Consider the following 19,040-nt stretch of genomic DNA (forward strand, 5'->3'; position numbering starts at 1 on the left):
CTTTTTTACATACATGACATGCATTACAGTGCATGACATAGCTGCATACGAAGAGAAGCCATCTAATCTGCTTCACAGCTTTCTCATTTCTCATGTTTTCTGAACAAAGAATGGGAGGAGAAACCAATTTACTGCTGATGGCTTCCTCTCAGGGAATCAGGTATGAACAAGAGATGGGGACTTTCTAATGTGCTCATTTTAAAAAACTTCCTGCAACATAGGGACTCTGACTAAATTTTTTTATCTGTAGTGCCTAGCATAATGCTCAACACATAGTAGGCATTCAAGACACCTGAGATTTATCTGAACTGATTCTACTTTTGGTAAAGATTTTTAAATGATATTGACACTGAAGGACTGACCTCAACTAATGGGCATTAGGTGTATCTTATAGTCAGCAACTGTTTTACCTTATATTCTGTAAACCCAAGAAAGAAACACAAAGGAGAATAAAAAAAAATATTCTGGAAATGTAGGCCTTTCCCTAATCAGCAAATTCTGCTCTCTCAAGTAAATACAAATATTTGTTGTTTTAATAATCACTTTAATATTTTGTAATTTAAAACTGGTAGTTAGAAATGTTTCTGTGTAGAAGCAAGGAAACATTCCAAATTGGGTAAGAATTTGAATTTACCACTGTTTATTATTTTCAGGGACTCTTTTAGATTCCCATCTCTGTCATTATTTATATTGGAGATTTCACATTCATATTTATATGTTATATTTATATACTTATATATATTTATATTTACATATGGAGATATACTATTATATATGGAGATATACTATTACATATGGAGATACACTATTATATCTCCATCCACAGGGCTCAACTATTGCTGTATTACAATAAAGCCTATACTGACAGCAGAAAGAATTCTGAAGTAGAGGCTGCTAGACTTGAAGTTCTACTCTTTGCTCTTCCATTTGGAATTTGCCTTTGGGTAGGCTACTTTACATCTCTGGTCTTCAGTTTCCTCATCTGTAAAATAGGACTACTAATACCTATTTTGCCTATCTCCTGGGCTGCTGTAAGCAAATATGTTAGAGTGTAGTTTGAAAATTATGATGTGTCATGTCAAAGTAAAAATAAATACTAATGTTCTTAGGAAGACAAGACATCACATAGTACTGAAGTTCTGCTTTAATCAAGTAGATAATCAAAGTTGACCTTATGCTTCAAACAAATTATCGTCCATAGCAAAATTATAATAAGAACTGAAGATATTCATCAAAAACTTACTTCAAAATAGTCACTAATTTTGTGGCCACGTCCCCCAATACTTTTCCCTAAAATATAAAAGGGAAAAAATTTATAGATTTAAAGTCAGTCATAACTATCTATGATATACAACATCAGAAAGAAAATGTGCCAAATTTAAACTTCCCTAATTAAAAGAATATGATGCTTTAGTTGGGTAGTGATGGGCATCAAAGGAATATTAAGTAAGAGTCCTTAGAGGGTCAGATGCCAACTTCAGAAATCCAAAAATCAAATGTTGTATCAATAGATACAGGTCAATTTTTTAAGGTCCCAATAACAGGAGATCAAACAAATCACATTAAAGGATCTGCTTTAAAAACTACATTATTTATATTGCTCAATGGCTACTAATTTCATAAAAGCAAAGCAACGAATTAAAAAAAAGAAAAGACAAGTGGCAGCTGCATAACTGACAAACCAATTCATGTCTGTAAATAATAATAAAGCTTGGTCAACACAAACCGTAACAAACTGACAATAACATGCTTTAATATGAACGCTATTTGGTAAAATGTTTTAATTTTCTAAAAGGTATTTCCAAATTAAAAGGATTTTTAAAAATAAACTAGATTTCAAATATTGTTCTTATATGATCATATTGATAAAGTGATCCATATTATTACAGATCACAGTTCTTTAATTAGAAGTTTTGCTCTAAAATGGACTTTTCATCAGTTTTATGAATACTGAATTAAAAAGTTGCTAAGAAATACAACTTTTTTGGATGGGAGGCATCCATCCTTCATTGGAATTATACTGAATACACAATTTCTTCAAGTTTCAAAAGAAAAACTAATGATATCACAAAGTCAAAATCTTTGGATAATACAAACATACACATTTACCAATTCAATACTGACTTATCTACATTCATTGATTTTATTCAACAAGATTTCTTGAGTGGTAACTACGTGCTAGGCACGACTGAGATGAACAAAAGATATATTTAAAAGTTCAGCAACCTTAAATTCCTTTTTGGGACAAGGCAGGGGGAAATCTTTAAAAAATTAAGAAGTAATCATGACTATAAATACTACCTAGAAATTTTGAACAACAGTTTTATACAGATTTATTCTGAGGTCAGAGAAGACTATAAAGGTTTTATATTTCCCTTCAACCTGTAACTTCCCTGCAGATTCTGAAGAGGTGCTATCTTTTAATGAAGACAGAGACTTTTTCTGGTTGCCTACCTGGAAGCTATTTCCCCAATTCTTTTCCCCTAATTAAATCCAAATTTTGTTGTTAGCATTCCCTCCTCTATATAGCACATGTAACTTCAGGGCAGTCTGACTCCTATCTGGCCCCCATTCCTAGTTTCCCTTCTCTCCTGATCAAAAATCCAATTTTGTTCAGGTATCTTGCCTTGTCCACAAGGCATATATATTTCTAAGGGAAACTTTACTGTGTTTTCAATTTCAGAGATGGGCCTAATTTTAAAGGCAATAATACCTCTCCTAGACATAACTGGTTTTGGAATGGACATATGACCCAATTCAGGCCAAGAAGATGACAGGAGAGGTTTGCTATGGACTTGAAGAAGCTTACTTCAAAGGAAGAAGGAAAAGAAAACAACAACAAAAACAAAGCACATGCACAGAAAGCTAGCCTCTCTCTAAAGCAAATATGAGAAATATGTGTGGAAAGTGAAATGAGTAAATGTAATCAGAACTGGCCACCATCCTAACTAAAAACATAAGAGAAAAGTAGACAATGCTGTGGATGGCAGACCACAAAGAAAAAATGTGGCTTCTTATAGAGACAGGTTCAATCAACCAACCCAGAAGTCCCAGCCTATTTTGGGACCTGCTTTTAAGTGAGTTTTAAAATTTGAAGATGGAACTATCATAACCAATAACTAAATCAATCTCCAAGTCCAATAACCACAACTTGGGGAAACTACACCAAAATCCAAAAGGACCTCAGGGCCGACTGAGCTACAAAGTACCATACACTCAAAGAAAAGTGCCAGAGTGACTCAACTCCCTCTTTCCATAAAGACATTTGCTGCCAATATGTTACAGTGCCACATGTGAAAACTAGTAAGCCATGGATTCATGGCCTTAGACTCTGTGGCTAAGAGTGGCTCCAAAACACATAATATATGTATAAAATCATCATGACATACGATTTAAGAGCCCAATTTATTGTATTTAATTTTGAGCAGCCAAATTAAATGACAATACTATTTTGTCTACTACAAGAAGTTTTGTAATCTAATGAAAGTAATATTCTTACCTTATAACACAAAACGCAGGTGTGCAAAATAGGATGAAGAACAGGTATGGAAAGAAAAAGACGGTGCTTTAACGAAGTATCTATCATTTTTACATAGTCTTCTTTAAACAAAAGGGATGAGTAAGTTTGGGTACTTGTTTCACAGCAAGATCTAAAGTTCTTATTCAAAACCAAGAAGCCATTTCAATACCATAATTCATATAAAAAGAGAAAAATGAAAGGTGATAAAGGTAATGCTTGCCAGGTCTAGACGTGACACTTGTCTAATTCTCAAATTTAAAAAATAAGGGAAATGTCAAAAAGCCTAACAACAGTAACCACAAACTAACTACCTGTGATACAAAAAGATTCCAATTTCATATTATCATTATTTCTTATACAAAATACATTCCTATACTATTATTAATGCAGAAACTACATGGTATCTATAGAAATCACAAAACCATGAAATTATTTTTTTACAGTTAAATTATTAATTGATTCAAAATCAGAGTATCTAATTGTAAATGCCTCTTTGGCTCTGAGGAAGAGTTTGCTTCACTTACCCTGACTACTTTCATTCTGGTTTTCTGCTTTTCTCTTTCTTCCTCTGGATGATTCTGATTGTTTCTTCTCTGGTGTCTACAGAAAGCAAGTTAACAGAACTTTATAGTTTTAACAGACAAAATTATTACAATCAGCATAAAAGTCCTTTTTATTTTTGAAATAAAAATTTTTGTTCAATAGTGTTTATGCAATGTAAATGTGTAATTATTTCCATAAAATTTACTTAAGCTAAAATTTCCATTGTGTAAACTTTTAAAATTTGAAGTGTTAATTTTGTATACATTACTTGAAATTTATATTTACAAAATTTGACTTGAGGTAGATGAAAAAAATCTGAGAGTAATCAACCTTCAAAAGACGTCCTTCAAATTCTTAATTGGCTAGGGCAAAAAAATCCCACAAAATAACAACAAAACACATACGTTTTTCCTATTAAATTTTCTACTCTTCATATGTATTTAGTTTATAAGAGTAAATAAAACCTGGATGAGAAAAAAAGCACAGAACACAAACTTTGATCTATATATAATCCCTAATAAAAAGGACCATTCACCTAAATGCCTAAAAATGATTATCCAACAACCATCATAGCAAATTTGTAGATTATGCCCTAAATCAGAGGTCTGCAAATTACAGCCAGTTGGCCAAATTTGGCTGGCCACCTTTTTTTGTAGAGTACATAATCCAAGCATAACTTTTATATTTTTAAATATATAAAAACCAAAATAATATTCTGTGATACGAAAATTATAAGAAATTCAAATTTCAGTATCCATAAATAAGGTTTTATTGGAATTCAGCCACACTTACTCATTTATGTATTATCTATAGTTGCTCTTACACTACAAAAGCAGAGTTGAGTAGTTTGAGTAGTTCTAACAGAAACAGTGTGGTCCATAAACCTAAAATATCTGGCCCTTTACAGAAAAAGTCTGCAGACCCCTCTCCTCAGTGATGGCTTATTCTCAAATTACAGCTTTGCTCTTTTAACTGATAGAAAGTATTTTCATCAAGCTAAACAAATAAGTAATTTCTATGGAGTCTGACAGAATGTTGTGCTTAGTAGAAAATTAAAACCAAGAGGAAATGTGCACAAGTCAATGGCACAGGGCCCTCAAACACTAGAAGTTTGGCATATACATCTGGTGCCAGAACAAAGAAAATCTGAATGAATGAAACATCAAGGCAACTTAAAATAAATCTCTAAAGGCAATGTAGTCCACCAATAAGGAAAGAACTTAATCTATATTTTGGTGTCTCTGAGTAGTTCTATGATTAAATAGAATGAATGACAATATAACAACCTAACTCATACTAAGCATCTACAGTTTCTCTAAGTATTATCTTGGGCATTTTAAGTTTTATCACTGCCATTTGTCAACAAGATAACAGATACAGAGAGGTTTAAGTAAATCTTACTAATTTCTGAACTCTTTCAAGACAGAAGTTATATCTTCTCCCCACTTACCCTTCCACGCCAAGCATATAGTTATTACTTGATAAATACATGAAGATTAAGTAACTGACTGAAGGTAACCAGGATTCAAATCAAACTCAATTCTGTACATTTCCAAGGCCTAAATGCTCTTTTTATTCTCTATATGTCATGATTATATGTCCTACATCACAAAGTAACTAAATTAATGAACTATATAAAAATATTTCAAATTTTCATTAAGTTTATAAATAAAATTCATTATATCCAATAAATCACCTATGTGTTTTCACATCACAAGCCTGAGATCTTAAAAAAATCCATCCTAACTAGCAATCTATTCAGGAGGTATACTGACATACTAGCAATTTAGGGTAAACAGTTCACTGGTTTAATTTCATTGTCAAAATTACCAAACTCAAATTTAAACAATAACCAATCTTCTGTTTTCTTTGGAATAAAATTACCACCAAATTAAAAATTCTAAGTTAACAGTTTTATAAAGAACACTAAAACCTATTAAAACAAAGGAGGATTCCCAAATAACAATTTATTCATATACCTCCCAATTTAATCTACATAAAAATATAATTTAAGGTCAAGGAAATATGTTTTTTCAAAACAGAAAACAGAACATTATGGTTTAATATTATATTTAAGCATGGCACAACCCCATTTGATTGCCATCTTAAATCCTGACTAGCTACTTTTGAATAAACAAAAAAGTCACACAGAATAATAAAATTCTGGAAGTTATATTGGAAACATTGTCTTTCTAGAAAACTAATGAATATATAATGTTGTAAATGGCTCTGTGTCATTTTCTAAAGTATATTCCAGGGAACACAGGTCAGCAAGAGACTGAGAGCTACATTTTAAATGGAAGGATACAAGGGTGGTTCAACTGAGGGTGAACAAAGTTAGATTTATTCACCACAGAGCTTCTAAGAACCATTAAAATGCTAACCCTCATTGGCCATCTCCAAAAGGGGGATGGGAGGATGGAAAGATACAGTATACGTAGAAATTCTCAGATTTATTTGGGATAATATTCATTAAATACTTCACTGGATATAGACTTCAAGATATTTAAGGTCTTTTTTGTGTGTGTGTGAGACATATAGGTTACTTAGTGAAAAACTTTTTCTCCAAGGAAAAAGTTCCCTAAATTTAAAATTTTCTGGAATGGGGAAGTGGGACAGTCTTTTGGGGAAAGTGTCACTTTGCTTAAAACAAACAAACTCTCAAATGCATAACATTTATAGCAAAGAAAAAAAGGTAAGAGGTTTCCCTCTTTTAAACCAGAGAAGAATCTGAGGAAGGAGGATGAAAAGAAAAAGGATGATGAATGGAAAAAAAGGATGACAGGACTAAACAATTTTAAGACTAATCTAATACTAATGTGGGTAAGAAGTTAGAAATAGTAAATATAAAACTGAAAAGCTGAACAAAGCAAAAGATGAGAAAGGGAAATCTAGATATACCTAAATTAGCCTAAGTAAATGTAGGCAATACAAACACATCATTTTGCCTTCCCACAAACTTTAATCTTATTTTACCCATGTCTTGGTATGACTACCTGGTGCTGACCTTTGACCTCATTCTCACCTCAAAGAATTTAGGGTTGTTCTGTCAGCCCTAATGGACCATAATTTCCTAAAAACCAATTATCGTGGGTCTCTGAAAATACAGACTAAGAATTCAACTCTGGGTCCACTATTTACTACAACCTTCAGCATGTTACTTAACCCAAAGCTCAATTTTTTCATCAACTTTAAATGTGATAATATAGACATAAAAGGACTGTAGGGATTAAATGAGACACATACCAGAAACATACTAGCATAGCATCTGGAACAGAGTGTATATTCTATATCAGTAAGCACCCAATTAATTATCTAAACTGAACGGCTATCCTTCTATTACTCCAAATATCAGTGTACTTTTCTGTTTTAAAACTTCAATCATATTAAATGATTAGCAGCTTCTGCCCTAATAGTTTACAAATAACTTGTGTGGCTTGTAAAATCCTTGTCAAGGTCCCATTCAACTCTGATCTCTACCAGCCACGGAACTTGCAGTCTAGGCCCAAAGTATTACATCACTAACCCTCAGGCAAATGTGCTTTAAAGTTTTCTCCTTTTGAATCAAATAATCTGAGTAACACCTATGTTGGAAAAAACCAAAAACTTTCAATGAAGCCTACTGCTGCCAATTTTCCTGAGTCATCCTTTGTATACTGGCCTTATTTGGAGATTTAAGAACTTACCGATTGAGGACAGGCAAAAAGTCACCAAGTATTTAATCTCTAAAATGGCTCATCACTGAGGAAAAATTCAGAATATCTGCGATTTTCAAATTGTACCCCAGAGACATCTTAAGGGAGAGGAGGTTGTACCTCAAAAGTTACTGAAGGGAAGGAAGGCGCAGGTGGCTGAGCTAAGGTTCTAGCCACCAGAGATATATCCTAACTCACCTCTACCCCTATCTCTGCAAACACAGTATCTCTTATTTTAATATCAAGATTCTATATTAAATTTACTTCAAAGAAAGAACTCAATGGCCTTAAAAAGGTTTGAAAAACCACTGATGCTGACCAATGATTCCCTAGAAAATCTAAGGGACATCACCCAGGCCACCTTTGTATTTTTGTAAGGTGTAAAATTTGTACATGTTAAGCATTTTAAATAGAACATTTTCAAGCTTATTACCATTCTCACTAATGTTATCACTTCTTTTCTTTTTTTGTATTTTTTTATTGAAGTATAGTCAGTTTACAATGTAAGGTCAATTTCTGTTGTACAGCCTATCACTTCTTTCTTTTCTCTACTTTTTCTTAATTATTGTACTATAACTGACCACAATAAAGGATTATCATGTAAGGTTACAAATAGTATGACTTGGCTTTAAAATAAAGATGGAAAGACTACAGTAGTTATAAAAAGTCAAAGAATTCTGACATACAGTGAAGCAGTGGTTAGGAGAAAATGTTGAAAGAAGAGATCGGTGTTCTTTAAACCAATTTAGATTTATAATGCTAATTTGTAATCATATCAAAACCTGAATGATTATTCTGGCATTTAAATGTTTCAAGATATTATGTGAATTTACACAGTATTTTCCAGTAGTCAAAAGTAAGTCCAAAAGACAAAGATCTATCTAAAGGACTCAAGTGACAGTGACATATATATAACTAATGCTCCAATTTCATTTGGAATTTAAGTCAATGATTATTAAACAAGGTTTTCATTATCTAATCATGTGGGTTCTTCATTTATCTTACAATAAAAATAAATGTGTCTTTCTTCAATGCAAATAAGACCAAATATAAGAAAATAAGAATCTTAGCACTGTCACAAAATGAGGGAGAGAAATTAATATGGACTGTTCCATGAAAACATATAACCACCTCTATAAATCTCTGATGAGAGAGATACTTTAGATTATTGGCATAAGTGCACTATAGAAAATTGTAACAGTATGTGAAAAAATACCAATATACCACCAAAGAGGAGGGAGTGGATATTAAAGCTTATTCTTTGACTCTACCTTAGGTAGAGTCCATCAGCCCTGATTGAAGAACAGGTAACAAAAAAGTCAGATAGCATCACCTGTAATACAATTACTACAGTTAACAGACATAGTTATACTTAATTTCTTTCTGTTAAATGAGAAAATACTTTAAAATAGAAAAGTTAGTCTAATATTAAATAATACCTGTAACAAAATATTCAATCCTCAAACTTGTCAGAATAAACTTCTTCTGACTGATTCATTTAGCTAAAGACTGGTTTCAAAAATGCAACTCACTGGCTATCAAAGATTATTATAGTTACTTGGGTATGAAATTCAAGATCACCATATTTTGAACAAACCGCACAGTAAATCTTTTTGCCTGTAGCTGGTAATAACAATGTTCAATTTTTATCCACGTTTCTAGGCAAAATTTGCTGAACTAGATGTGAGACAGGAAAATGAGGGAGAAATCGTTGTTACTTAATGGCACATATCAAAACAGCACTGAACGAAAAATCTGGAGCATTATAAAAATAATCAATGTAAAATACAGTAGGTGTTCTATTCAAGAATATCAAATGTACACAATACCATTTCTTATAAATTATTGCTATAAAAATTAGGCTACAATTAATGCACTATAAGAAACCTGAAATTCTGTAGTAAAAATTTTCTTGCTGCTTTGTATCCAATTTACATTCATATAAAACCTATCATAAAATAAGCATATCCTAATTCTAGGATGATCTTGAGTTGGCATGACCTGAAATTCAGTTTGTCTCCGCCTAAGAGTCAGACTTTAATACCAAGAACAATTATCTGTAAATGTTTGCTTGAATCTTTGACACCTAAAAAAAGATCTGTTATTACTGCTGATTTCAATACTTAGTATAAAAAGTTTATGTATGCAACACTTTTATCCTATCACCAAATAAGAGCATTTTCTTGCTGTTTCGAGTAAATCCAATCAACATATCATCAATTTTGAGTGTAGCCTATTTTCTACGGTATTGCATTTATTGTTCAGCAATACATAATATCAAAGATGGTGGAGAGCCAAAAAGATGAAACTGGATAACTCTCAAAACGTATGCTGCCTTACAAGTAAAAGTGTGCCAGCTCACAACATTTTAAAAAGCCTCGAGGATTTTTACTCCCTCTACAACTACATTAGCACCTAAAAAATATGATACTAAATCAATCTTAGTCTCCATTTTTAAAAACTACCTTGCCATCCTCACAATTGTACTTATTCTTAAGCTCCTCCTATCACCAGGACACATTTTAATTTACATTCATGTAAGCTGAAAAGGTGCATACTAAGTCCTCAATATTGATAAAGTACAATTTTGTTTGTCATTTTCTTATAACTTAATTACATAACATAACTATATCTTGGCATTTTCCTTCTCTGGTTTTCCCTCTGACTTAAGGCTTTATTTTTAAATAGTACAAACAATAAAACTGGAAAAAAGCTGGACTTCCTCCTTTGTTCATATTAGTTTATAAGTAAAGTTTTCAAATCATACAATCAGAATAAAACAGCCATACAGAGCAACTGCTGTGGGGGAAAATGCAAATTTTCAAGATAATTTAGTCTGCAAATGTTGGCATCTTGAGAGTAACTATAACAGTAAAATTTAGAAAGTGATTTCACAATTCTTCTCCCATTGTGACACTCATGATGAAGTAACATGATCCTGTATAATATCCCTATAGATACTAGTTTAACATGAATCCCTAGGTCCTTATATGAAGACATAAAAATTATGTCTTTGGGATAGACATTTTTAAGTGTAAATGCTGTGCCACAATATTTAAAATTTTAAAGATACTGCAAAATTGTACTATCAAAGGCGAGATCAATCTGTATGCACATGACACCATAAAAGAATGCCCACCAATCCTATAAGATGTGTCTATTCGATGTGTTTAAAAAAAAAGTGTTATTTCATTTTACTGTTTTCTCTACAGCAATATTGCATTTATAGCCAAAAAAAAGTGGTTTGTTTCATTTCTTAAAAGAAACTGTTCTATTATTTATCTATCAGCACTGATTCTCAATGTTGGCTACACAACATAATCACTTACAAAGCTTTTATTTAAAGCTCATGCTGGCACCCCTAGTCGAAATCCAAACAAACCAAAGGAATCTTTATTTTTAAAAAGCTCCAAAAGTGATGCTGTTGTATCATCAGAATTAGCAATAGTCAATCTAATACATATCACGTATTTCTTGCACACTTCACTTTAGAGAATCTCTAAAATTAGTAAGTTATTCTTTAAATAGTCTTCCATTAAGAATTACAGACCAAAATTGTGCCATATAGCAGAAAATTCATTAGGACTTGATAAGTCTAATGGGTTGTCATGGTTACTCAGTTATTTTAGAAAATGAGAATTAATTTTAAAGAAAATTAGTAAAATAGTCACTGATCTGCTGATATAAAAATACATCTAATATTAAAAAAAACTCTAATATAGTATAGGCATACCTCATTTTATGGAGCTTTGCTTTACTGTATTTTGCAGATACTGCACTTATTACAAACTGAAGGTTTGTGGCAACCATCACCTAGCAAGTCTTTTGGCACTTTTCCAAGAGCATTTGGTTACTTCCTCTCTCTATATTACATTTTGGTAATTTGTGTAATATTCCAAACTTTTTCTTTATTATTATATTTGCTATGGTGATCTGTGATCAATGGTCTTTGATATTACTATAATTGTGTTGGGGCACCACAAACTGTGCTCGTACGACAGTGAACTTCATCAGCAAATGTATGTGTTCTGACTTACTCCACCAACCAGCCATTCTCTCCCTCTCCTTAGTCCTCCCTATCCCCTGAGACACAACAATATTGAAAGTAGGCCACTTAATAATCCTACAATGGCCTCTAAGTGTTCAAGTGAAAAGATGAATTGCAAAAAGCTAAAAATGATTAAGCTTAGTGAGGAAGGCATGTCAAAAGCCAAGACAGACTGAAATGCTAGGCCTCTGTGCCAAACAGTTAGCCAGGTTGTGAACTGTAAAGAAAAAGTTCTTGAAGGAAATGAAAAGTGCTACTACAATGAACACAGAAATGAAAAGAAAGTGAAACAGCCTCATTGCTAATCTGGAGATTTTTTTTTTAGTGGTCTGGACAAAAGATCAAACCAGCCACAACATTCCCTTTAGGCAAAGCCTGATACAGAGCAAGGCCTTAAGCCTCTTAAATTCTGTGAAAACTGAGAGAGGTGAGGAAACTTCAGAAGAAAAGTCTGAAGCTAGCAGAGGTTTAAGGAAAGAAGTCAATAAAAGTGCAAGACAAAGCAACAAGTGCTGATGCAGAGGCTGAGCAAGTTCTCTGGAAAATCTAACTAAGATAATGGATGATGGTGGCTACACTAAACAGTGAATTTCAGTGTAGATGAAATAGCCTTCTACTGGAAAAAGATGCCATCTAGGACTTTCACAGCTAAAGAGGAGAAGTCAACGTCTGCCTTCAAAGCTTCAAAGGACAGGCTGACTCCCTTTTTAAGGGTTAATGCAACTGGTGATTCGAAGTTGAAGCCAATGCTCATTTGCCATACCCAAAATCCTACAGCCCTTAAGAATTTATACTAAGTCTACTCTGTCTGTGCTCTATAAATGGAACAACAAAACCTGATGATAGTACATCTTTTACAATGTGGTTTACTGAATATTTTAAGCCCAGTGTTGAGTCCTATTGCTCAGGAAAAAAGATTCATTTCAAAATATTACTGCTCATTGATAAGATAAACATTTTCATGTCTGCTAACACCCATTCTGCAGCCCATAGATCAAAGAGTAATTTCAACTTTCAAGTTTTATTATTTAAGAAATACATTTCTTAAGGCTATAGCTGCCATAGATAGTAAATGGAAAACCTTCAGGAAAGGATTCACCATTCTAGATGCCATTAAGAACATCTGTGATTCATGGGAAGAAGTTAAAATATCAATATTAACAAGAGTGTCAAAGAAGTTGATTCCAACCTTCAATGATGACTTTGAGGGGTTCAAGACTTAGGTGGGAGAAGTAACTGCAGGTGTGGTGAAAATACCAAGACAACTAAAATTAGAAGTGGAGCCTGAAGATGAGACTGTATTGCTGCAATCTCATGATAAAACTCTGATAGATGAAGAGTTGCTTCTTACGAATGAGCAAAGAAGTAGTTTCCTGAGATAGAATCTCCTGGTGAAGATGCTATGAAGACTGTTGAAATGACAACAAAGGATTTAGAATATTACATAAGCTTAGTTGATAAAACAACAGCAAGGTTTGAGAGGATTGACTCCAATTCTGAAAGAAGCTCTACTCTGGGTAAACGCTACCAAACAGCACTGCATGGTACAGAGAATTCATTCATGAAAGCTACGAGTCAATTAATGCATAAACTTCATTGTTGTTCTATTTTAAGAAATTGCCACAATCTCCCTAACCTTAAGCAACCATCACCCTGATCAATCAGCAGCCATCAACATTAAAGCAACAAGACCTTCTACCTTATAGCATAGGAAACTGTTTTCAATATCTTGTAATGGCCTATAATGAAAAAGAATCTGAAAAGGAATATAAATATATATATAAATGCATCACCATGCTGTACACCAGAAGTTAACACATTTGTAAATCGACTATAATTCAATTTTTAAAAAACCAAAAAAACCCTCCACTATGCTGTAAAAAGGTTACAACTTGCTGAAGGCCCAGATGATGGTTAGCATTTTTTAGCAATACTATTGCTACAAAATACTATTTAATTTTTAATTAAGTATGTACATTGTTTTTTCAGATATAATGCTATTGCACACTTAACAGACTACAGTATAGTTTAAACATAACTTTTATATGCACTAGGAAACCAAAAAATTCATGTGGTTCACTTTACTGTGATACTCACTTTACTGCAGTGGTCTGGAACTGAACCTGCAGTATCTCCAAGGTATGCCTGTACATGACACTGAAACTAAATTTCTCTGGAATTCAATTTGTACTGAATGCCCTTAAATCTAAAAGCAATACTTATCAGAAAAAAAATCTGTTAAGTACTGTTAGTCCAGGCATATCCTGGACTAGGAAATTCGATGATTCCTATACATCATTTTATTCCACCATCTTAGCCGAGATCTACTATGAATCACCTTAAATCTAAATATTTCCAAAAAAGAAACCACTTTTTTCAAAAGACTAACTTGGGTCATTTGTCTAACTAATAAGTTATACACTATCTTAGTTACTCAGAGATAGAACAAAAATTGAGGGCATCACTTTGAAATAAAACACACATTGGAATCAGAATTCTGACTGCTCAGAAAGAGAAAGACAAATGCCATATTAAATCATTCATATGTGGAATCTAAAATATGACACAAATGAAACTATTTATGAAACAAAAACAGACTCAGACAAAGAAAACAAACTTACGGTTACCAAAGGGGAAAGGGGGTGACAGGGATAAATTAGGAGTTTGGGATTAGCAGATACAAACTACTATACCTAAAACAGATAAGCAACAAATTTCTACTATATATAGCACAGGGAACTATATTTAATATCCTGTAATAAACCATAATGGAAAAGAATATGAAAAAGAACATATATATAGATATATAATACATATATAACAATCACTTTGCTGTACACTAGAAACTAACACAACATTATAAATCAATACTTCAATAAAGAATAAAATGTTTTATCAAAGAATTTTGATGGTTAAATTACTATCTGTGGGCAAATCAATGTCTCCGGGCTTCCGTTTTCATACATAGAAAAGTGAACCTTATAGAGTAGTAATCTAGCTCCACAGGTAACACACTAAAACTTTATTTTCTCTCCTTCATTAATGTTGTGATTCTCAACCAGAGGAGATTTGCCTCCACTCCCAAAGGATATTTGGTAATTTCCGGAGACATTTTTGGTTGGGGGGCAGCAGTGGGCTACAGATGCCTAATGTATTAGGCAAAGATGCTGCTAAGCATCCTATGTTCCAGGGAACAACTCCCTACCCATCCCAAGAATTATCTGACCCCAAATGTCAATAATGTTAAGGTTGAGAAACCTTGCTTTGATGAATACATAAGAATCACATGCAGCTGACACAAAAACTACCTATATATTATGCTACAACTAAAGTACACTGTTAAGTGTATTCATTCAACAAATATTTACTGAGCACCTACTATGGTAAAGTGCTATACCAGGTTCCACTTCAAAGTATGTCTTCATTCTTAAAATGACCGGGCATTTTTCTCTTCCTATCTTGTCTTCATCAATCAGCTTAGAACTTTCTTGCTCTTGCTAAATATACTTTAAAAAAGGGAAACATTTAATAGCTGTGTGTTTGCTGGCTAAATAAATGGCTTACAGAATCAGTATTTCAAGATTTATTGATTTATAAGAAATCAAAAGATTATCTAGTCAGAGTAGATCAGGGTTTCCAAGAAGGGAGCCTGGGTGCTTTTATTTTGAAAAGGTGATTCTGACAGACAGTCCTCTACCTTTATGGAAACAGAAGCACAGGGCCAGTCAGTATCAGACCCTCATGTGGTTTTTTCCTTCCAGGAGACTATGGACACACATACTCAACCAGGAAAGACCCATTTCCTTAGCTGTGAACCCTATCATATAACGTATTACAGGATTAGACGTTCTATAACTTCTATCTGAATATACCTCCTATAAGAGCAAGTCCTTTAATGTTTAGTGGAAGAATTAAAAACAGTTTTCTCTTTTTAAATAAAAGGAAAATTTACAAAGTAATTCCTGGTATTTCACAGGAACTGTCATTTGTTAAGTTTGAATATTAGTCTTAGTAGGGAGAGAAAAAGCAAACATGCCCCTACTGAGAAAATGTTCTTATTAGTGCTAAAAAATACACCATTCTGCATATACACAAAGTACTATCCTTCAAAATAACATTGTTACTGTACATTGTATATAGCAACACTGTTATCCATAGTGTCTTAGTAAAACAACAGACAATAATACCTGGTAAGGTTTAGGGTTTGGCCCACCTAACACAGTAAGAATAAGTGAGAAAATACTGCCAGAAGGAAGATAAGTAAAGGAAAAGACAGAGGAACTAATCAGGTAGAAAGCCACAAAGATCATTTATCAGGCTAAAACATTTCTGAAAATAATGTAGGCTACAGGATACAAAGACAATTTCTTCAAATTGATGAGGCACTAAACTAGGTATCTAACAATCTTGAGAAGCTAAACAGATTTAAACAATAAAGTAAAAAACAAGGTAATTCATTCAGGTGGGACTAGGCATAAAAATGTAACTTTCATTAACACTTTATATCACTAAATTAATTTTTCAAGTTTTCTTCTTTCTTACTGGTTCTCAGACTAACACACTAAAGAAAAGATCTGTCCACAATATAACAAATATATATATATGTAAGTAAAATGAATTGTTTTTAAAAAATTAACCTAAAACCTGAAATTTAAGGCCAGTATTACTGTTATTTTCAAGTAGAATCATAACTTCCAATCAATCCAGAGTATCTAAATGTTCACTGAGGAAATATTATAGCTAAGCTTTAACAGGGGAAAAAGAAATATGATAAAGTAGAGATGGATATGTATGTAAAAACAAGATAAAAACAGAAAATGCTCTCTTAATCCAGCCAACTCACTAAAATCAGAGACTTCCTATTTGATCAATTTATATATGTTTATGTATAATTTTAAAAATCAAAACAGAATTTTTACATTTTAAAAACCCACTAAAGAACTCCATAAATAATATCACTTGTTCTAGAAATGAAAATAGTACCCCCCCACCACAAAGCCAGGTCTAAGGTAGTTTTATTTCTAATTCTCCAGTGTTATTTTAATTTCTTCTTCCTCCAAAATATGAAACTAAGAAACACACACAACATGGGCCCTTTAAAAATTATTTTTAAAAAAAGAACAGAACAAAGCATTAATGCTTCAGAGTGTCTTCAACACCGTAACTTCAACTCAAATAAAGAGAAGAAAAAAATCTGATTTAAATTCCAAGACTACTTCTAGAAACTAAATTCAAATGAGAAAGCTAATCAGATCCTCCTTCATAAAATGGCCTTCACTGACCAATGTCTTAATAAATTAAGGCAATCATGGCACCATATCTATATTATATTCCTTTTTCATTACAATCATTACAATCCTGAAAGTGCATCTCTAAGTTTAACTGTCTCGATGTAACAACTGTCCCAGATTATGTCTATCTATAACTTAAAATTCTGACTCCTAAATAACTCAAAAATTACAAATGCACTTGGATCAAAAATAAACAGTAATTCAGCATCGGTAGACAGAGGGTTAAAGAACTGACAACTACCCAGAAGGAAGGGGAAAGAAACTTTAGTTCTAGAAAGAGACAATATATTTTAATTACATTTTAATTAATATTTAGTATATTGTCCAACTCTGATTCAGATTATATACAAGCATTATAAAAGATGAATATTAAAAATTAAATTGAGGTAAAATAGAATAATTTGACATATGTCTGCTTTACAAATATTATTACAAGTATATTATTGTATGGAAGGATGCATATAAATATATTTAAATACAATTCAATGATATTTATATTCAGCCCTATATTCGTTCACAAATATGCCAATGTCAGTAAGAAACAAAGCAGAAAAATATATTCTAGGACATCTAAAAGGAAAGGTAGAGAGGAGGAATGGTTATAGTATTAATATTGATTTTAAATTCCAAATGAGCTACAAGATACATAATTTATCTCACCATCTTGGGGTAAGATATGGTGGGGACAGCAACTGTATAGGATTTAGAGCAAGTGGAGAAGGTCTTTATGTTTAGAGAGAAGGGTCCTGCAAAAAGAACTGCAAATAGGTGGATCAAGGCAAGTTCTAAAACTTCAGAAACACTGATAGAAAGAAACAAGGGCTCCTTGTCTCATCTTCATAAAATAATCTGGACTTTCAGCCCGTAGACAGGGCACAAAGACCATGTTTCTAACTCCTTCAGGCATTCTGAAACATTTAAATAAGATGAGTGATCCCTCTTGCCCTGTAAACTCCTCCTAGGTCTCACCCAAAACATTATTATTCTCCTCACACCCACAACCCACTCATGATTCTTTCCTTCAGCTGATAACCTCTATTTTCACTGTGAAGTAAGAGAAAGATTATCAGGTATGGAAGTTCATCTCTTGGAGGAAAGGATGTTCCTAGTCAGTCCTGTCCACAACTAACCCTGTCCACCCAGGTCTGGATCTCACCATTCATACCACCCCCAGGAAAAGGTGTTTAGTTTTTATTCTATCTTCTTCTCTCCAGCACTTGTCCCATCACAGCTCTGCTATGACCTTTCCGCAGCACACGCTACATCAAGTCAAGCCTGTTAGAATAGACTCTAGATACTGCCTCCTATCCTTTACAGTCAAGCTGTTGCCAAGGGTAGTCAATATCTGCTCACTTTCCAATCACTTCTTAATCAAATATCATCTGGCATCTTGCTCCCATTGGTCTACTAAAACTAAGCCTGTGTGACAAATTCTTAGTCACTTTTTTAGTCATTATCCTAATTAATTTTTGTAAGAGTTAATTCTATCATTATTTTCCTCCTTCTCTTTTCCTTCTCCTTTTATCTACCTCCTTACCAGGCTACTACTTTTTATGCACAACACCCATTTTGCTTGCTCAGATCTCCCAGCATTACACATGCTGTCAGGATGAGTTCATCTGTAAAAGCAGTTTTTAAACTTGTGGGTTCCAGAACCCCTCTACAAATTCTTAGAAACTGTTGGACTCTAAAGAGATTTTATTTATGTGGGTCATAACTATTGATATTTACCATTTAAAATTTTTAAAACTAAAGAAGTTTAAAAACACCAGAATATGCAAGCCATAAATCATTAGAGTAATGCTGTTATCACATGTCTTACAGCCTCTGGAAATGTTCACTGTAAACTCATGAGGAAATGAAAGTTAAAAGGCCCAATGTGTCTTAGGCATTATTGTAAAACAGGCAAATAATGTCTTAGCACTATTATAAAACTTGCTTCG

At 33.0% G+C, this 19,040-nt stretch overlaps 1 protein-coding gene across 3 annotated transcripts in view; it reads right to left on the reverse strand.

Annotated features, from left to right (window-relative positions):
- The window catches only part of TLK1 (tousled like kinase 1), a 125,126-nt gene that overhangs the window by 52,363 nt on the left and 53,723 nt on the right, over positions 1-19,040 (reverse strand). For all 3 annotated transcript variants that reach the window (XM_031451634.2, XM_010982505.3, XM_064484901.1), the window contains exons 4-5: positions 4,045-4,120; positions 1,244-1,290 (exon numbers count right to left, since the gene is read on the reverse strand). In XM_031451634.2, coding sequence (XP_031307494.2) covers positions 1,244-1,290; positions 4,045-4,120 — 123 coding nt within the window. The remainder of the gene's footprint in view (positions 1-1,243; positions 1,291-4,044; positions 4,121-19,040) is intronic.

The sequence above is a fragment of the Camelus dromedarius genome, chromosome 4 (assembly GCF_036321535.1).
Source record: "Camelus dromedarius isolate mCamDro1 chromosome 4, mCamDro1.pat, whole genome shotgun sequence".
NCBI classification, from domain to species: domain Eukaryota; kingdom Metazoa; phylum Chordata; class Mammalia; order Artiodactyla; family Camelidae; genus Camelus; species Camelus dromedarius.